This window comes from Salvelinus sp. IW2-2015, linkage group LG33 (genome assembly GCF_002910315.2).
Source record: "Salvelinus sp. IW2-2015 linkage group LG33, ASM291031v2, whole genome shotgun sequence".
Lineage (NCBI taxonomy): Eukaryota > Metazoa > Chordata > Actinopteri > Salmoniformes > Salmonidae > Salvelinus > Salvelinus sp. IW2-2015.
Genome location: NC_036872.1, coordinates 36,722,247 through 36,744,250, shown reverse-complemented (window position 1 = coordinate 36,744,250; position 22,004 = coordinate 36,722,247). Strand labels below are relative to the sequence as shown.

Here is a 22,004-nt window from a genome sequence, read left to right as displayed (position 1 = left end):
AGCATGGTGGTGCCTGCATCATGTTATGGATATGCTCGTCATCGGCAAGTACTACAGAGTTTTTTTTGCATAAAAATAAACGGAACAGAGCTAAGCACAGGAAAAATCCTAGCGGACAACCTGGTTCAGTCTGCTTTCCGACAGACACTGGAGACAAATGTACCTTTCAGCAGGACGATAACCTAAAACACAAGGACAAATAGTTTCTTACCAAGACAACATTGCATGTTCCTGAGTGGCGTAGTTAAATTTTTTACTTAAATTGGCTTGAAAATCTATGGCAAGACTTGAAAATGGCTGTCTAGCAATGATCAACAACCAACTTGACAGAGCTTGAAGACTAAAGTGCAAATATTGTACAACCCAAGTGTGCAAAGCGCTTAGAGACTTAGAGACCCAGAAAGACTCACAGCTGTAATCGCTGCTAAAGGTGACTATAAGATTTATTGACCCAGGTGAGTGAATACTTATGTAAATGAGATATTTCTGTATTTCATTTTCAATAAATGTGAACATGTTTCTAAAAACATGGGTGAGAAAAATAATCTATCATGGTACTTTTTATTTTTATTTTTACATAATATCACATAACATATATTTTTATATACACATTTGAATTTATTGGATTTTTTTGAAACATTTAGAGTCATAGTGCTCAGACATGTCCGGTACATATGATTACAGAACTATTACAGATGAATAACTGATACAGATTAAATCCACCCCTCAGCTCATCCCACCTATCTCCATAGACCACCCTCTCTTGATTCCGTTGTGCCATATATTTTTCAACTGGGCTGTGATTCTGAACCTTTCTAGTTGCAGATTATCAACAGATTGCGATATTAAAATGTATATTTTTGCTAAGAATATTATTTTGTTGTTAATTGATTGGCTGTGGCTATCCAGATTGCCCAACAGTGCTATTTGTAGGGTTCATTTTAGAACAAGAGCTAGGAATAAATAGAGGCTAGGAAACACTGTCACCACCGATAAATCCACTATAATTGAGAATTTCAATAAGCATTTTTCTACGGCTGGCCATGCGTTCCACCTGGCTACCCCTAACCGGTCAACAGCCCTGCATTCCCCACAGCAACTCGCCCAAGCCTCCCCATTTCTCCTTCACCCAAATCCAGATAGCTGATGTTCTTAAAGAACTGCAAATCCTGGACCCCTACAAATCAGACGGGCTAGACAATCTGGACCATCTCTTTTTAAAATGATCTGCCGAAATTGTTGCAACCCCTATTACTAGCCTGTTCAATCTCTCTTTCGTATCGTCTGAGATTCCCAAAGATTGGAAAACTGCTGCGGTCATCCCATCTTCAAATGGGGAGACACTCTAGACCCAAATTGTTGCAGACCTATATCTATCCTACCCTACCTTTCTAAGGTCTTCGAAAGCCAAGTCAACAAACAGATTACCAACCATTTCGAATCCCAGCGTACCTTCTCCGCTATGCAATCTGGTTTCAGAGCTGGTCATGGGTGCACCTCAGCCACGCTCAAGGTCCCTAAACGATATCATAACCGCCATCGACAAGAGGCATTACTGTGCAGCCATATTCATCGACCTGGCCAAGGCTTTCGACTCTGTCAATCACCACATTCTTATTGGCAGACTCAACAGCCTTGGTTTCTCAAATGATTGCCTCACCTGGTTCACCAACTACTTCTCTGATTGATTTCATTGTGTCAAATCGGAGGGCCTGTTATCCGGACCTCTTGCAGTCTCTATGGGGGTGCCACAGGGTTCAATTCTTGGGCCGACTCTCTTCTCTGTATACATAAATGATGTAGCTCTCGCTGCTGGTGATTCTCTGATCCACCTCTACGCACACGACACCATTCTGTATACTTCTAGCCCTTCTTTGGACACTGTGTTAACTAATCTCCAGACGAGCTTCAATGCCATACAACTCTCCTTCCGTGGCCTCCAACTGCTCTTGAATGCAAGTAAAACTAAATGCATGCTCTTCAACCGATCACTGCCCGCACCTGCCCGCCCGTCCACCATCACTACTCTGGACGGTTCTGACTTAGAATATGTGGACAACTACAAATACCTAGGTGTCTGGCTAGACTGTAAACTCTCCTTCCAGACTCACATTAAGCATCTCCAATCCAAAATTAAATCTAAAATGGGCTTCCTATTTCGCAAACAAAGCATCCTTCACTCATGCTGCCAAACATACCCTCGTAAAACTGACCATCCTACCGATCTTCGACTTCGGCGATGTCATCTACAAAATAGCCTCCAACACTCTACTCAGCAAATTGGATGCAGTCTATCACAGTGCCATCCGTTTTGTCACCAAAGCCCCATATACTACCCACCACTGCGACCTGTACGCTCTCGTTGGCTGGCCATCGCTTCATACTCGTCGCCAAACCCACTGGCTCAGGTCATCTCAAAGTCTCTGCTAGGTTTTGCCCTGCCTTATCTCAGCTCACTGGTCACCATAGCAGCACCCACCCGTAGCACGCGCTCCAGCAGGTATATCTCACTGGTCACACATAAAGCCAATTCCTTCTTTGGCCGCCTTTCCTTCCAGTTCTCTGCTGCCAATGACTGGAACAAACTGCAAAAATCACTGAAGCTGGAGACCCATATCTCCCTCACTAGCTTTAAGCACCAGCTGTCAGAGCAGCTCACAGATCACTGCACCTGTACATAGCCCATCTGTAAACAGCCCATCCAACTACCTCATCCCCATACTGTATTTATTTATTTATCTTGCTCCTTTGCACCCCAGTATCTCTACTTGCACATTCATCTTCTGCACATCTACCATTCCAGRGTCTAATTGCTATATTGTAATTACTTCGCCACCATGGCCTATTTATTTCCTTACCTCCCTTATCTTACCTCATTTGCACTCACTGTATATAGATTTTTATTTTTTCTACTGTATTATTGACTGTATGTTTGTATTTTCCATGTTCATCTCTGTGTTGTTGTATGTGTCGAACTGCTGTGGTTTATCTTGGCCAGGTCGCAGTTGTAAATGAGAACTTGTTCTCAACTAGCTTACATAGTTAAATAAAGGTGAAATATTATTATATATATTTTTTAATGACTTTTGTTATGACACTCCTGAACCTGTGACCAGAAACCAGCTGCAAGAGGGCAATACCAAAAAGTAGATGATCCATCTCTTCACAGAAAATTCTGCATAGCTGACATGGTTGTATGCACCATATACTGTATATATAACATTTTGTTGTTAGCAAGATTTTTTTTTAAATAATTTTAATTTAGGAACTCTAATTGTTGAATCAAGTGCCATGGGATTGGAACATCAAAGATGTCTTCTCAGCATTTTTGTAACCTGTTTGATGTAGCTGTCCTCAAATGGAACTGTTTAAAAAAAATATTTCTGAAAATGTTGATGTTATTAAAAAACTAATAATCATCTAATTTTGATCTTTAATATAGGGCAGACAAACAAGTTCCTTACCTTCTCCACCTTCCACTTGCCTTCTCCATTTCTGCGCTAATGCTACAATCAATTGGTTATAACTTTGTATTGAGCAAACATTCCCATATATTTTAGATAGCTGCATGTGTGACGTAACACCACCATTCATATTCATTATATCATTAATAAAAATAATGAATACATTTTTTAAAATGTTTTTTTAATTAATTTGTGTTTTTGAGTTTAACCATAATTGTTTTTTATTTTCTTGAGGCTGAAATGTAAATTGTAATCGTTTGTATGGCTTGGTTGAGAAAGGGCGATGCTTTGAACTAGGTAAACATTTTAATTAACTGAAAATGAGAGGTTGTAATCTGCATGAAGGTAAAAAAGCGATTTTGTAATGAAGGATGAGCCTGTCTTAAAAGTCTACTGGAAAACCATTTTGGGCTTAAGTATAACTTTTGTATGAGTGACGCTTTTAGTGAGAGGTTCAATGCTTTAAATTAATATTTAATAATTTCAGCCACCAAACTCATATTCATTATATAAATAGTCATGTTTAATTTTGTCTGGCTTAACATTCCAAATACATTTTAATAATTTTTGCTCATATAATTTAAGAAACGAGTCATCTGGAGTAATCAGGGCCATAAGTAAGTAAGTAAACTGTGATATGACTGATGAGTTAATCAGTGTGATTTTTCCATAAATAGACAGGTATTTACCTCTCCATGGTTGCAAGATCTTGTTTATTTTGGCAAACTTTCTATTGAAATTAGTCTTGTTAAGTTATTTTTATATCTTTAGGGATATGAATATTAAGTATGTCTACTTCATCATCACACCGTTTTATAACTACAGGGTAATGTCATAAAGAAGTTTTAGTCCATAGAGGCTAGAGAAATGATCTAGATCGTCAATGAGACTACACAGTTATCCAGAACTTATGAAAAACTTGTCATCGGCATACGTTGGCACTTTTGTTTTTAGGCCGTGGATTTCCTAACCCTTGATCTTATTCTTGGTCTGATCTTAAGAGAGAGCATTTCGATGGCCATAACAAATACATTTGGAGATAATGGACATCCTTGTTTATCCTATAGAATTATAAGTGCAAACCCTTCAGGCACGCTAGAGCAAACCCTTCAGGCACGCTAGAGCAAACCCTTCAGGCACGCTAGAGCAAACCCTTCAGGCACGCTAGAGCAAACCTTCAGGCACGCTAGAGCAAACCCTTCAGGCACGCTAGAGCAAACCCTTCAGGCACGCTAGAGCAAACCCTTCAGGCACGCTAGAGCAACCTTCAGGCACGCTAGAGCAAAACCTCAGGCACGCTAGAGCAAACCCTTCAGGCACGCTAGAGCAAACCCTTCAGGCACGCTAGAGCAAACCCTTCAGGCACGCTAGAGCAAACTTCAGGCACGCTAGAGCAAACGCTTAAAGTATTTGTGAGGTTTCAAATAGTATCTGAACCCAGTTCTGAGGTTAGTTAGTACACAGGTATGCAGATGGAGTCTCTGCAGTGCTTTTTAGGAGAAGGACAACAACAGTTAATGAACCAACAGTAAGGCTGTAGTTCTTCAGTGGAAAATATTCCAGCAGGTTGTGATGATTCACACGTAGAGACAGGAACCTGTGGAATATTCATGACGTACGCTTTTCACTTCCTTTCATTTGATTTATCCACAAAGGATGTGTTTGTTTGAAGTGTTTCATTTCTCTCTGCAGTCTTATGCCGGGTCAAACGAGGATTCCTTCAGTCTATATCAACGTAATTGGAGTGTGCTGTGCGTGTGTGTGTGCTTGCATGTGTGTTCCTATTTGCTTTTCTGTGTAATGTCCACACCAGATAGTGGTGTTTCCCTGCTCCCTCCAGCAATCCTGATGTCTTGCCAAGAAAGGGAGTTGAGCCTTCAAAGAAAATCAAAGTGTTGTTGGGTTGCATCAGGTTTACAGCTCTATAAACACAGTCACGACACCGGGCAATGGGATTCTGGTTCAACTAACTTTATACATTGTAGAATGTACAAGGCTATGAACTTCTGACCCCGAACATCAATCTACAGTGACAGTGTCCCATTATTCATAATAACATACTGTATACTGTACCGTACCAGCGTGCTACTTAGAGTTGACTCATGCTAGTATGAAATCTATAACGTGGATATTGGAACTCCCACATAGAATATGTTGACTCTCACCTCAAAGACTTCCCTGGCTGAAGGTATGATGGCATATCTACCAGTACTAGTGTGCTCATTGTGCTAGGTAGGGTACACTTAAGCCCTACTTAGTCCAAGGACCACTCACCATATGGAAGGAATACATATAATGGATACTGGTGTTGACTCCCACATTAGAGAATTCCCTTTCTGACAGTATGATGAAATATGACAGTAGCCATATGTTCCATGTCTCCCCCCCCCCCCCAGGACTGACACAGGAGACTGAACAGACTGCCATGCTGCTGATTTCAGCAATGTGGTATAATTATTCACACTCTAATGACATCTTACTGGACACCTGTCATCCTCCATCCTCTCAATTCAATTCAAGGGGCTTTATTGGCATGGGGAACATATGTTAACATTGCCAAAGCAAGTGAGGTAGATAATATACAAAAGTGAAATAAACAATAAAAATGAACAGTAAACATTACATTCACAGAAGTTCCAAAAGAATAAAGACATTACAAATGTCATATTATGTCTATATACACTGTTGTAACAATGTGCAAATGGTTAAAGTACAAAAGGGAAAATAAATAAACATAAATATGGGTTGTAATTTACAATGGTGTTTGTTCTGACTGGTTTCCCTTTTCTTGTGGCAACAGATCACAAATCTTGCCGCTGTGATGGCACACTGTGGTATTTCACCCAGTAGATATGGAAGTTTATCAAAATCGGGTTTGTTTTCGAATTCTTTGTGGATCAGTTTAATCTGAGGGAAATATGTGTCTTTAATATGGTCATACATTTGGCAGGAGGTTAGGAAGTGCAGCTCAGTTTCCACCTCATTTTGTAGGCAGTGTGCACATAGCCTGTCTTCTCTTGAGAGCCAGGTCTGCCTACGGCGGACTTTCTCAATAGCAAGGCTATGCTCACTGAGTCTGTACATAGTCAAAGCTTTCCTTAAGTTTGGGTCAGTCACAGTGGTCAGGTATTCTGCCACTGTATACTCTCTGTTTAGGGCCATAGCCTTCTAGTTTGCTCTGTTTTTTCGTTAATTCTTTCCAATGTGTCAAGTAATTATCTTGTTGTTTTCTCATGATTTGGTTGGGTCTAATTGTGTTGCTGTCCTGGCGGTTTCTGTGGGTCTCTTTGTGTTTGTGAACAGAGCCCCAGGACCACCATGCTTAGGGACTGTTATCCAGGTTCATCTCTCTGTAGGTGATGGCTTTGTTATGGAAGGTTTGGAATCGCTTCCTTTTAGATGGTTGAAGAATTTAAAGGCTCTTTTCTGGATTTTGATTATTAGCGTGTATCGGCCTAATTCTGCTCTGCATGCATTATTTGGTGTTTTACATGGTACACTGAGGATATTTTTGCAGAATCTGCATGCAGAGTCTCAATTTGGTGTTTGTCCCATTTTGTGAATTCTTGGTTGGTGAGCGGACCCCAGACCTCACAACCATAAAGGGCAATGGGTTCTATGACTGATTCAAGTATTTTTGCCAGATCCTAATTGGTATGTCGAATTTTATGTCCCTTTTGATTGCGTAGAAGGCCCTTCTTGCCTTGTCTCTCTGATCGTTCACAGCTTTGTGGAAGTTACCTGTGGCGCTCATGTTTAGGCCAAAGTATGTATAGTTTTTTGTGTGCTGTAGGTGGACGGTGTCAAGATGGATTTTTTTAATTTGTGTGCCTGGCGACTGGACCTTTTTTGGAACACATCTCTCTCCTCTCTTTGTAGTAAGCAGCCATATTGGGAGTCTCTCTCTGTCCCTCTCTCCCTCTCTCCATTCAATTCAAAAGGCTTTATTGGCATGGGAAACATATGTTTACATTGTGCAAGTGAAATAGATAATAAACAATCAGATATAAACATTTTAACAAAAGTTTTAAAAGAATATAGACTTTTCAAATGTTATATTATTGGCTATGGACAATGTACCAATGTGCAAATAGTTGGAAGTATGAAAAGGAAAATAAATAAACAGATAAATGTTTATATCTCTTTCTTTCTTTCTTCTTTCGTCTGTCTGTCTGTCTGTCTGTCTGTCTGTCTGTCTGTCTGTCTGTCTGTCTGTCTGTCTCGTCTGTCTGTCTGTCTGTCTGTCTGTCTGTCTGTCTGTCTGTCTGTCTGTCTGTCTGTCCTGTAATGAGATTTTATGCATAATGTGGTTTTAGCGTTATTGCCGACAAAGGCTTTAGTGAGAAAGTGATAACCTGCAGGCAGCTTCCTTATTGCAGAAGAGAGATTGCGACAATGTGTCGGAGGACCTTAAAAGGTCTAATTGTGTGACTGAGGATATGTCCTGCAGGCTTATATTAACTGACTGCAGTCTCACTCTGCCTGCCTGGGACTCCGTGTCTCTGTCTGTCGTTTCTGTCTATGCTGTTTCTCTATCTCTGCCTGCCTGGGACTCTGTGGCTCTGTCTGTCTGTTCTGTCTGTCTGCTCTCTCTGTGTCTATCACTGTTTCTCTATCTCTGTCTGTCTGTCTCTGTCTACACTGTCTGTCTGTCTGTCTGTCTGTCTGTCTGTCTGTCTCTGTCTAACTCTGTGTCTCTCTCTGTCGATCTCCGTCTGTCTCTCTCTTTCTGTCTCTCTCTGTCTGTCTCTCTCTTTCTGTCTGTCTGTCTGTCTGTCTGTCTTCTGTCTGTCTGTCTGTCTGTCTGTGTCTGTCTGTCTGTCTGTCTGTCTGTCTGTCTGTCTGTCTGTCTGTCTGTCTGTCTGTCTGTCGTCACTGTCTATCACTGTCTATCACTGTCTGTCTGTCTGTCTCTCTCTGTTTCTGTCTGTCTGTCTATCTCTGTCTGTCTGCCTCTGTATATCACTGTCTGTCTGTCTGTCTGTCTGTCTCTATGTCTATCACTGTCTGTATGTCTCTCTGTCTGCTCTGTCTATCACTGTCTGTCTGTCTCTATCTGTCTGTCTCTCTCTGTCTATCACTGTCTGTCTGTATCTCTCTGTCTATCTCTGTGTCTCTCTGTCAATCTCTGTCTGTCTTTCTCTCTGTCTATCTCTGTCTGTCTGCCTCTGTATATCACTGTCTGTCTGCTCTCTCTCTCTCTGTCTATCACTGTCTGTCTATCTCTCTCTCTGTCTATCTCTGTCTGTCTGCCTCTGGCTATCACTGTCTGTCTCTATCTGTCTGTCTGTCTCTCTCTGCTGTCTGCCTCTGTCTATCACTGTATGTCTGTCTCTCTGTCTATCTCTGTCTGTCTGCCTCTGTCTATCACTGTCTGTCTGTCTCTATCTGTATGTCTGTCTGTCTCTGTCTGTCTGCCTCTGTCTATCACTGTCTGTCTGCCTCTGTCTATCACTGTCTGTCTGTCTCTCTCTGTTTGTCTGCCTCTGTCTGCCTCTGTCTGTCGCTGTCTGTCTCTGTCAAATCAAATCAAATTTATTTATATAGCCCTTCTTACATCAGCTGATATCTCAAAGTGCTGACAGAAACCCAGCCTAAAACCCACAACAGCAAGCAATGCAGGTGTAGAAACACGGTGGCTAGGAAAAACTCCCTAGAAAGGCCAAAACCTAGGAAGAAACCTAGAGAGGAACCAGGCTATGAGGGGTGGCCAGTCCTCTTCTGGCTGTGCCGGGTGGAGATTATAACAGAACATGGCCAAGATGTTCAAATGTTCATAAATGACAGCATGGTCAAAAATAATAATCACAGTAGTTGTCGAGGGTGCAGCAGGTCAGCACCTCAGGAGTAAATGTCAGTTGGCTTTTCATAGCCGATCATTAAGAGTATCTCTACTGCTCCTGCTGTCTCTAGAGAGTTGTAAACAGCAGGTCTGGGACAGGTAGCACGTCCGGTGAACAGGTCAGGGTTCCATAGCCGCAGGCAGAACAGTTGAAACTGGAGCAGCAGCACGGCCAGGTGGACTGGGGACAGCAAGGAGTCATCATGCCAGGTAGTCCTGAGGCATGGTCCTAGGGCTCAGGCCCCGAGAGAGAGAAATAAAGAGAGAATTAGAGAGAGCATACTTAAATTCACACAGAACCCAGATAAGACAGGAGAAGTTCTCCAGATATCACAAACTGACCCTAGCCCCCCGACACATAAAGTACTGCAGCATAAATACTGGAAGCTGAGACAGGAGGGGTCAGGAGACACTGTGGCCCCATCCAATGATACCCCCGGACAGGGCCAAACAGGAAGGATATAACCCCACCCACTTTGCCAAAGCACAGCACTAGAGGGATATCTTCAACCACCAACTTACCATCCTGAGACAAGGCCGAGTATAGCCACAAAGATCTCCGCCACGGCACAACCCAAGGGGGGCGCCAACCCAGACAGGAAGATCACGTCAGTGACTCAACCCACTCAAGTGACGCACCCCTCCTAGGGACGGCATGAAAGAGCACCAGTAAGCCAGTGACTCAGCCCCTGTAATAGGGTTAGAGGCAGAGAATCCCATGGAGAGAGGGGAACCGGCCAGGCAGAGACAGCAAGGGCGGTTCGTTGCTCCAGAGCCTTTCCGGTCACCTTCACCACTCCTGGGCCAGACTACACTCAATCATAGGACCCACTGAAGAGATGAGTCTTCAGTAAAGACTTAAAAGTTGAGACCGAGTCTGCGTCTCTCACATGGGTAGGCAGACCATTCCATAAAAATGGAAGCTCTATAGGAGAATGCCCTGCCTCCAGCTGTTTGCTTAGACATTCTAGGGACAATTAGGAGGCCTGCGTCTTGTGACCGTAGCGTACGTGTAGGTATGTACGGCATTACCAAATCGGAAAGATAGGTAGGAGCAAGCCCATGTAATGCTTTGTAGGTTAGCAGTAAAACCTTGAAATCAGCCCTTGCCTTAACAGGAAGCCAGTGTAGGGAGGCTAGCACTGGAGTAATATGATACAATTTTGGGGTTCTAGTCAGGATTCTAGCAGCCGTATTTAGCACTAACTAAGTTTATTCAGTGCTTTATCCGGGTAGCCGGAAAGTAGAGCATTGCCAGTAGTCTAACCTAGAAGTAACAAAAAGCATGGATTAATTTTTCTGCATAATTTTTGAACAGAAAGTTTCAAATTTTGCAATGTTACGTAGATGGAAAAAAGCTGTCCTGAAATAGTCTTGATATGTCGTCAAAGAGAGATCAGGGTCCAGAGTAACGCCGAGGTCCTTCACAGTTTTATTTGAGATGACTTACAACCATCAAGATTAATTGTCAGATTCAACAGAAGATCTCTTTGTTTCTTGGGACCTAGAACAAGCATCTCTGTTTTGTCCGAGTTTAAAAGTAGAAAGTTTCCAGCCATCCACTTCCTTATGTCTGAAACACAGGCTTCTGGCGAGGGCAATTTTGGGGCTTCACCATGTTTCATTGAAATGTACAGCTGTGTTGTCCATCGCATAGCAGTGAAAGTTAACATTATGTTTCTCGCATGACATCCCCAAGAGGTAAAATATATAGTGAAAACAATAGTGGTCCTAAAACGGAACCTTGAGGAACACCGAAATGTACAGTTGATTTGTCAGAGGACAAACCATTCACAGAGACAAACTGATATCTTTCCGACAGATAAGATCTAAACCAGGCCAGAACTTGTCCGTGTAGACCAATTTGGGTTTCCAATCTCTCCAAAAGAATGTGGTGATCGATGGTATCAAAGGCAGCACTAAGGTCTAGGAGCACGAGGACAGATGCAGAGCCTCGGTCTGTCTGTCTCTGTCTGTCTCTTTCTGCCCCTGTCTGCCCCTGTCTGCATCTGTCTGTTTCCTTCTGTCTCTGTCTGTCTCTGTATGTCTCTGTCTCATTCTCAATTCAATTCAAAGGGCTTTATTGACATAGGAAGCATGTGTTTATATTGCCAAAGCAAGAGAAATATGTCATTAACAAAAGTAAACTAAACAATAAAAGTAAACATTACACTCACAAAAGTTCCAAAGGAATAGAGATATTTCAAATGTCATATTATGGCTATATAGAAGTGTTGTAACGATGTGAAAATAGTTAAAGTACATTTGGTTGGGTCTAACTGTCAGTCACAGTGGTCAGGTATTCTGCCACTGTGTAATCTCTGTTTAGTTCCAACTAGCATTCTAGTTTGCTCTGTTTTTTCGTTAATTCTTTCCAATGTGTCAAGTAATTATCTTGTTGTTTTCTCATGATTTGGTTGGGTCTAATTGTGTTGCTGTCCTGGGGTTCTGTGGGGTCTGTTTGTGTTTGTGAACAGAGCCCCAGGACCGCCTTGCTTAGGGGACTGTTATCCAGGTTCATCTCTCTGTAGGTGGTAACTTTGTTATGGAAGGTTTGGGAATCGCTTCCTTTTAGGTGGTTGTAGAATTTAACAGCTCTTTTCTGGATTTTGATAATTAGCGGGTATCGGCCTAATTCTGCTCTGCATGCATTATTTGGTGTTTTACGTTGTACACAGAGGATATTTTTGCAAAATTCTGCATGCAGAGTCTCAATTTGGTGTTTGTCCCATTTTGTGAATTCTTGGTTGGTGAGCGGACCCCAGACCTCACAACCATAAAGGGCAATGGGTTCTATGACTGATTCAAGTATTTTTAGCCAGATCCTAATTGGTATGTCGAATTTTATGTTCATTTTGATGGCGTAGAAGGCCCTTCTTGCCTTGTCTCTCAGATTGTTCACAGCTTTGTGGAAGTTACCTGTGGCGCTGATGTTTAGGCCAAGGTATGTATTGTTTTTTGTGTGCTGTAGGTGGACGGTATCAAGATGGAATTTGTATTTGTGGTCCTGGCAACTGGACCTTTTTTGGAACACCATCATTTTTTGTCTTACTGAGATTTACTGTCAGGGCCCAGGTCTGACAGAATCTGTGCAGAAGATCTAGGTGCTGCTGTAGGCCCTCCTTGGTTGGGGACAGAAGCACCAGATCATCAGCAAACAGTAGACATTTGACRTCAGATTCTAGTAGGGTGAGGCCGGCTGCTGCAGACTGTTCTAGTGCCCTCGCCAATTCGTTGATATATGTGTTGAAGAGGGTGGTGCTCAAGCTGCATCCCTGTTTCACCCCACGGCCCTGTGGAAAGAAATGTATGTGTTTTTTGCCAATTTTAACCGCACATTTGTTGTTTGTGTACATGGATTTTATAATGTTGTAGGTTTTTACACAACTTTTCATCAATTTGTATAGCAGACCTTCATGCCAAATTGAGTCAAAAGCTTTTTTGAAATCAACAAAGTATGACAATACTTTGCCTTTGTTCTAGTTCGTTCGTGAATTAGTGTGTTTAGGGTGAAAACGTGGTCTGTCGTATGGTAATTTGGTAAAAAAACGATTTGACATTTGCTCAGTACATTATTTTCACTGAGGAAATGTTCGAGTCTCCTGTTAATGATAATGCAGAGGATTTTCCCAAGGTTGCTGTTGACGCATATCCCACGGAAGTTATTGGGGTCAAATTTGTCTCCACTTTTGTGGATTGGGGTGATCAGTCATTGGTTCCAAATATTGGGGAAGATGCCAGAGCTAAGGATGATGTTAAAGAGTTTAAGAGCTGATTCTAAGATGTGTAATTGATCATGTATATGTTTTTGCTGTTTGTTCTTTGTTCTTTGTTATAGAGCTAAAGGGATTGGAGAAGTGGTTTATTCACACATCTCCGTTTTGGATAGATAACTCTCCGTGTTGTTGTTTGTTTAGTGTGTTCTAATTTTCCCAGAAGTGGTTAGATTGTATGGATTCTTCAATTACATTGAGCTGATTTCTGAAGTGCTGTTCCTTCTTTTTCCCATAGTGTATTTCTGTATCATTTAAGTGATTCGCCATAGTGAAGGTGTACTGTAGGCTCAGGTTTTCTGGGTCTCTATGTTTTTGTTTGGATAGGTTTCTCAATTTCTTTGTTAGGTTTTTGCATTCTTCATCAAACAATTTGTCATTGTTGTTAACTTTCTTAGGTTGTCTGCTTGAAATTTTTAGATTTGATAGGGAAGCTTTAGGTTAAATATACTGTTTTGGTTTTCTACTGCCAAGTTTACACCTTCACTATTACAGTGGAACATTTTGTCCAGGAAGTTGTCTAAAAGGGATTGAATTTGTTGTTGCCTAATTGTTTTTTGGTAGGTTTCTACACTACTTTTCTTCCATCTATAGCGTTTCTTAATTTTATGCAGTTCCTTTGGCTTTCATGCCTCATGATTGAGTATGTCTCCGTTCAAGTAGACTGTGATTTTGCTGTGATCTGATAGGGGTATCAGTGGGATGACTGTGAACGCTCTGAGAGACTCTGAGTTGAGGTCAGTGATAAAGTAGTCTACACTACTACTGCCAAGGGATGAGCTGTAGTTGTACCTACCGTAAGAGTCTCCTCAAAGCCTACCATTGACTATGCACAGACCCAGCGTGTGACAGAATTGCAGGAGTTGTGACCTGTTTTTGTTGGTTGTTTTGTCATAGTTGTATCTAGGGGGGCATATGGGGGGTTGAATGTTGTCACCTCCAGGTAGGTGTTTGTCCCCTTGTTCCCCTGTGTGCTGAGGGTGACGTTCACCACAGACTAGGACTATGCCCCCAGGCCTGGAAATGGTTGATCTCCACCTCTAGGATGGAGAAGCTGTCATCGTTAAAGTATGGGGATTCTATTGGGGGGATATAGGTAGCACACATGAGGAGATCATTTCCTTATTAATTTCTAGCCAGATGTAAAATGTTTCAGTTCTAACTTTAATTTAATAGAGTGGATTAGTTCTGATCTATAACTAGTTAGCATACCCCTTGAGTCTCTTCCATGTTTCAGACCTGGTAGTTTGGTGGATGGGACTACCAGCTCTCTGTAACCTAGTGGGCAACCAGTGGGTCCGTCTCCGCTATACCATGTTTCTTGTAAGATGTCAACGTCTGTATTTCTGATTTCTTTGATGAAGTCTTGGTTCCTGCTCTTTAGGCCAAATGCAGATGACCTCTGACCTTGTATATTCCAGGATGAGATAGTAAATACTTTGTGTTCCATAGTGTTTAGTGTTGTTTTCCTGTGGCTCGGACCATTACGGTAGGTGTGAGCAGAGCATGTTGAGCATCTAATACATACCACTTAGGTCGCAGGATGGACCATTGGAGCGGTTGTAAATCAGAGAGGGGTTGGGCCGGTAGTATATTAAATATGATTTATATAAAATAAAAAAAAAAAAGTGAGGATATGGTTTATGGAGTAAACATTAAACCAAAAAAATAAGGATAAACAATGTTAAATTAGTCAGGGTTGGGAACCTTTAAAGAAGGTGTAAAACAAAATTTCAAGTGAGGTTAATGTTTGGACACCAGCGAAATGATCTATTTATTAGTGGGGTAGCGGTTGTTGAAGAAATAAAAAATACTATTAATATAATAATGTAAATAAAAAATTTAATTTAATTTATAGAAAAATATTATTAAAAAAAAAAATAAAAAATACTTTAAAAAAATAGATAATTAAAAAAAAATTAAAAACAAAAATAAAAAAAAAAATTAAATTACTGTGCAGCCTTATTCATGACCTGGCCAAGGCTTTTGACTCTGTCAATCACCACATCCTCATCGGCAGACTGCGGACAGCCTTGTTTCGCTAATGATTGCCTTTGAGCTTTTTTATATAACTGTAGTACAGTAATGGGGTGGTTGTTATGGGGGTGTAATCAAGTGGACGCCTGGGGTGTGCACCAACTAACTTCTTCTGATCGAGTTCAGTGTGTCATAATCGGCAGGGTCTTGTTGTCCGGGGCCTCTGGCAGTCTCCATGGGGGTGCCACAGGGTTCAATTCGTTGGAGCCGACTCTCTTCTCTGTATACATCAATGATGTCACTCTTGCTGGCTGGTGATTCTCGTGATCCACCTCTACGCACCACATATTCTGTTATACTGGCTGGCCCTTCTTTTGACACTGTGTTAGCAACCCTCCCAGGCGAGCTTCAATGCCCATACAACTCTCCTTTCCCGTGGCCTCCCAATTGCTCTTAAAATACAAGTAAAACTAAAATGCATGCTCTTCAACGATCGCTGCCTGCACTGCCCGCCGTGTCCAACATCACTACTCTGGACGGCTCTGACTTAGAATATGTGGGACAACTTACAAATACCTAGGGTGTCTGTGTAGGTAGTCTTTGAACAGTCTTAGCGCGTTTCGGCATTTGACTCAGCAATCAGAAACATCTCCAATCCAAAGAAATCTAGAATTGGCTTTCCTATTCCGCAACATAGCATTCCTCTCACTCATGCTGCCAAACATACCCTTGTAAAAAACTGACCATCCTTACCAATCCTCGACTCGGGTGATGGTTCATGTTTACAAAATGCCTCCAAAACGCCCACCTCATGTAGAATTGGTGGATGCCCTAGCTCCTATCACCAGTGCCATCCGTTTTTCACCAAAGCCCCATATACTACCCACCACTGCGATGCCGTGTACATCTCTCCGTGGCTTGGCCCCCTACGCTTCATACTCGTCGCCCTAAACCCCACTGTTCCAAGGTCATCTGACGAAGACCGCTGGCTACGGTTAATGGGCCTAACAAGTCGCCTACTGCTGTATCACAGCTCGCTGGTTCACCATAGCAGCACCTACCTGTAGGGCAACGCGTCCAGCAGAGTCTTATCTCTCTTTGCGTCACCCCCAAAAACCATTCTTTCCTTTGGCCGCCTCGTGCTTTTCCTATGTTCTCTGCTGCCAATGACTGGAACGAACTACAAAAAACACATACTTCGTGAATTAAATACTGGGAAACCACTAGTGCCACCCTCCTCTCGCCTGGCAGACTCAAGCTATGCTTTCAAGAGGGCACAGCTGTCAGAGGAGCTCATGTAGCATTTACTGGCACCTGTACAAGCCCATCTATAATTTAGCCAAACCACTTTACCTCTTTACCAACTGTATTTATTTATTTATTATTGCTCTTTGCCACCCCATTAATTTCGTGTCTCGAGCTTTTGCGCATTGTGGGGTCTTGCCACTGCAAAACCAACCATTCCAGTGTTGTTTAGTTTTTATTTTACTTGCTGTGTTTGTATTGTACTCTCGCCACCATGGCCTTTTATAGGTTTTTATTTAGTTGTAGACCATGAGCCAAAATTTGTTTGCCATTAGCACTCTCCATTTATCTCACCTTCATCTTGGGCTCCGATTGGGGCTTATATATAGGGTGAGTAGCTCAGTTGTTTTTGTGTGTGTATTCACTGTACATGACTATATGTTGTTTTAGCTCCAGGGTGGCTTGTACAGCTATAGTGCTTGTCTGTACATCTTCGTAGTCGAACTTGTTAATTGCTTATCATTTTAGAGACCAATGGTACGCAATGTATATCACATACTCAGTACACTCTCTGCTCTTCCAATCATACATCTCATTGCTTCCTCCTCACTCTCGTGCTCTCTCTACTCTCAGGTCTACATTTACTACTTCCTATCTACTCTCTCATAATCTCCTCTCATCTACTACACATCTCTCTTCTCCTTCTCCCCTCTCTTCTCTCCCACCCACACCTTCCCACACTTCCTGTCCCTCGTTCAGGCGTCTATTGTATGTGCTTCCCTGCTTGCATCCACCCTCTCTCGATCTTATCGTCCACACCACCTCCAAGTGTGCGACTTGACAGGTGTGGACCTGAGTTTCTTCTGACGCCGATCTTGGAGTACATGATGTTATCGAACCCCGGATAGACGTCCTCAGATATTGTGAGAGACAATCGCGTCCCTGAGCACATTTTATTTGAGTTGTATGCCGGAGCTTATCACAAAGAGCAAGTAATAGACGCTGTCATCCAAACCCAGTGACTCCTACTTAGAACCCGTTCCCCGTCAATAGTTTTGACTCATTAAGAAGTCTGTCATCTCATTAACAGAGCTTTTTACGCATTGGAACCCTACCCCCAACTTAACAGAGTTTCCCTTCGTGATATGTACTGGAGTTTTGGATACCATATTATTTTGAACGTAGTTTTCTACCATTTTAGTGCGATGTGTAGGCACTGGTAGAATAGACCTCACAAAAGTAGTTAAACAAGTCAAAGTGATGTTTGTATAGTTTTCAGAATTCTTGCAAGCAAGTAGCACCTTTGCGCTACTGGCATACAGCTTTCGGCGTGACCCAAGTCCTTGGCCATTTACTGCTCCAAACCAATTCCAACCTGGATGCCCTTTTCCAAAATGTTGAAGGGAGTCACACAACTTTATTGGCCTCTTGGCAGAACCAACCTTCGTCCTCCGACATAGAGTATAAGTAAACTCCACTCTCTTTCATTTCTTCTGGTTCCCTATTATTCAAATATTATCCCATTAAATCCCATTCTTATATTCCTTTACTTTTTGAGAGATTAAAGGTAACCATTATCTCTGGGTGTGCAAGCTTTGTCGTGATTCATTTATGTATATCAGGCCCATTGGGTTCAATTCTGTGTCAGCCACTGCCTACCTATCGACTATTTTCCTCTTTTATTTATAGTTAATCAACTTGAGCCGCATTACGACAGAACCGATGTCGGATTTTTTGATGGGTTCAATTGTCCTGGCTTAAAAAAAACAATATGTTGCTCGCCACTAAGTCTCGCAAATCAGATGGGATGGGCGTATCACTGCAAGAATTAGATGCATTTCTACTGCGAATGTAGTCATGTTGGTTATAGTTGTGCTGCTAGTGTACATCTATACTAAAGTTAAATTCTCGACTTGCAGTATTCGTCACCCTGAATGTCAGCCAGTGGGCTTTCAAGCTGAACCATCACACCTCCTCCTCCCTGCTTCACGTGGGAACCATAAATGCGGAGATCATCTGTTCACCTACTCTGCGTCTCACAAAGACATGGCGGTTGGAACCAAAACCTCACATTTGGATTCATCAGACCAAAGGACAGATTTACACTGGTCTAATGTCCATTGGCCCAAGCAAGTCTCTTCTTCTTATTGGTGTATTTTAGTTGTGGTTTCTTTGCAGCAATTCGACCATGAAGGCCTGATTCACGCAGTCTCCTCTGAACAGTTGATGTTGAGATGTGTCTTTTACTTGAACTCTGTGTGTATAATCGAAAAATAAAGCTTTATAACTGTAGTTTATAACTGTTTAATTACAGACTAACTGTTTCTCTGTGCGTAAGAGCTTTAGAATGATATAATATCAGTTTATAACTGTTTAATAAGAGTCATTTTGTATTTCTGTGTGTCTCAGAGTGAAGCAGAAGAAGTCCAAGCCTCAGCACCTGAAGATCAACAGTAGTATGGGGAGCTGTGAGAACCTGCCTACCCAGCGTTCACCCCTACACTCCTCCGACCATCGCTCCCTCCGTTCCTTTTTCTTCCCCACCTTCATGCCCTCCACTCCCCCCGTCTACTCCGACGCAAGTAAGTACCCTTTTTATAACACTAAGACTTATAGTACTCGTTAGTCTAGGAGTGTTCAATTTGATCTGCAAATGGCCGATGTGGGTGCAGGGAGTAACTCACCTGATTCAACTAATACAATCTTGATTGAAGATTGTCATTGCTTGGCTAGTTGAATCAGGGTTGTTATCTAGTGTGCAGTGGTTTAAAGTACTTAAGTAAAAATACTTGAAAGTACTACTTAAGTCGTTTTTTGGGGTATCTGTACTACTAACTTGACTATGTATATTTTTAACTACTTTTACTTTGACTTCACTACAGTCCTAAAGAAAATTATATACTTTTAACTCCATACATTTTCCCTGACACCCAAAAGTACTCTTTACATTTTGAATGCTTAGCAGGACAGGAAAATGAACAAATTCACACACTTATCAAAAGAACATCCTTGGTCATCCCTACAGCCCCTGATCTGGCAGACTCACTAAACACATGCTTCGTTTGTAAATGATGTCTGAGTGTTGGAGTGTTTCCCTAGCTATCCGTAAAATTAAAATAAACAGGAAAATGATGCCTTCTGATTTGCTTAATATAATGAATTTGAAATTATTTATACTTTTACTTTTGATACTTAAGAATATATTAGCGATTACATTTACTTTTGATACTTAAGTATATTTCAAACCAAATACTTTTAGAGTTTTACTCAAGTAGTATTTTACTGGGTGACTTTCACTTTTTCTTGAGTAATTTTCTATTAAGGTATCTTTACTTTTACTCAAGTATGACAATTGGGTACTTTCTCCACCACTGCTAGTGTGTTACATGATTGTCCACTGTCTGTTTACAGGTCTTTCTCTAGTCATTTCTTTATGGGAGTACCACGTTTCAGGAGAAGACCCAGATGCAGACAGTGTTGAAGTCACAAGAGTGTATTACTAGAACAAGAGGCAGGCAAAACGAAAGGTCAAGGGCAGGCAGAGGTCAGTAATCCAGATCAGAGTCCATAAGGTACAGAACGACAGGCAGTCTCGGGGGCAGGGCAGGCAGAATGGTCAAAACTGGGAAAACTAGAAAACAGGAACTAGAAAGAGACAGGAGCAAGGGAAAAAACGCTGGTAGGCTTGACAAACAAAACAAACTGGCAACAGACAAACAGAGAACACAGGTATAAATACAGTGGGGATAATGGGGAAGATGGGCGACACCTGAAGGGGGGTGGAGACAAGCAAGCACAAAGACAGGTGAAACAGATCAGGGAGTTTAGGGAGTTTAGAGTCCTAGCCATACTTAAACACATAACAAGCATAACAATCGGTCCTGAACGAGAGAGCGAGACGGGGACGATGTGAGGAGACTGAGAATGACGGAAGGAGGCAGGGACAGGGATGTCAGGGAATGAAATATGGCCTTCGATAGGGGATCTGAATGGGTCTAGACTCTGACTAATAGTCCTTAATTCATTGTTTGGGGTTTTAGGCTGGGTTTCTGTATAGCACTTTGTGACATCGGCTGATGTATGAACGAAGTGCTTTGAGTAATAATTAGCATTTTGATGTGATGGGGTATTGTAGTTGTCAGGTATGGTACCAGTGTTTACTCTTGTTGATAGGTCTGGATTCGATTTGGTGTGACGTCAAGTGATGGTATAGCGGAGATAGCAGCAGGAATGTTTTACGATCTAGAATCTTCCTTAAGTAGGCTATATGCTCCACCAAACCCAAACAGGATAAATGCATATGGTTATGCTCAAGATGAGGCGTCTAACTTCAATGTACACCTGCTCCTGCAACATTAAAATGGGATACTGACGTGTCTCTGTTTGTGTTTTTTTGTAGGGAGTGAAAGAGGGAGAGAAAGAGGGGAAGAGAGACGACGAGCAGACAAAAGAGAAAGAAGTCATTAGGAACGAGAGAGCAGAATGAAGTAGAAGATGGGAGCAAGAGCCAGGTCGACAGACACGGACAGTAGAGGAGTAGTTAGTATTTAAGGATAGCGGGAGGAAGAGGAGGAAGATAACGAGACCGAGCACGGAGAAGAGAGAGAAGAATCAGACAGATACGACAGACAGAGTTTAGGATAGAGTAGAGATAGAATGAGAGAGTAAGGAGGTAGAGAGAAGTCAGCTACACCGACGGACAGAGCAGACGAGCAGTATTTAGGATAGGAGAGAGAAAAGAACGAGAGAGCAGGAGAGACAGAGAGGACGAAGTCAGACAGACGACAGAGAGAGAGAGTTTAGGATAGAGAGAGAAAGAATGAGAGAGCAGGAGAGAGAGAGAGTCAGACAGATGGACAGACAGAGTTTAGGATAGAGAGAGATAGAACGGAGAGCGCAGGAGAAAGGGAGAGTCAGACAGACGGACAGACAGAGAGTTTAGGATAGCGAGAGATAGAACGTGACAGTGATGATAATTCTCCCTGCTGCATGATGGAATATGATAAACTTCTTGTGATGTCATGTTTAATACGACACCAGTTGCTCAAAGTCAAGTGCTCCTGGTAATCCAATATCTCCCTCAGTAATTACTGTCTTTGTAATTGAAATGTTATTTAGATGTCACGTAAGTACAAATAAGTATAATTACTGTCTCTTGTTCTTTATGTCAGCGTTAGGGGCTCGAGCCTCTAGATATTCAGGACTATAAACTAAGTGTGTTTAATTCCAGTGTTTGAGGACCACTGATGGTTCAGCTTTTTCTTGCCGTCAGTGACTGACTAGACTACTGATGTGTCTATTCTCTGTCCAGTGAGACTAATTGACCAAGTGATTACCAGGGATAAGATAGAATGAAAGAGGTTGACTTTAACCACAGATCTAGAATCAAATAACCTTACCTACAGTTCTACCAGTAACCATTAGTCATTTGGACAAAATATCTGACCCAGAACCAGAGGTTAAGGTCAAAGTCCACCCACTAGAACAACCGACATGGTCTGGCCCTCCACCCACTAGAACAACCGACATGGCCTGGCCCTCCACCAACCAGAACAACCAACATGGTCTGGCCCTCCACCCACCAGAACAACCAACATGGCCTGGCCCTCCACCCACTCCAGAACAACAGACATGGTCTGGCCCTCCACCCACTAGAACAACCGACATGGCCTGGCCCTCCACCCACTAGAACAACCAACATGG

General features: G+C 42.1%; 1 protein-coding gene across 1 annotated transcript in view; it reads left to right on the top strand.

Moving 5' to 3' along the window:
• LOC111957589 (kinase suppressor of Ras 2) overlaps positions 1-22,004 on the top strand; it is a 134,954-nt gene that overhangs the window by 53,166 nt on the left and 59,784 nt on the right. The window contains exon 6 of the mRNA XM_070436911.1: positions 18,711-18,883. Within this exon, the coding sequence (XP_070293012.1) occupies positions 18,711-18,883 (173 nt within the window). The remainder of the gene's footprint in view (positions 1-18,710; positions 18,884-22,004) is intronic.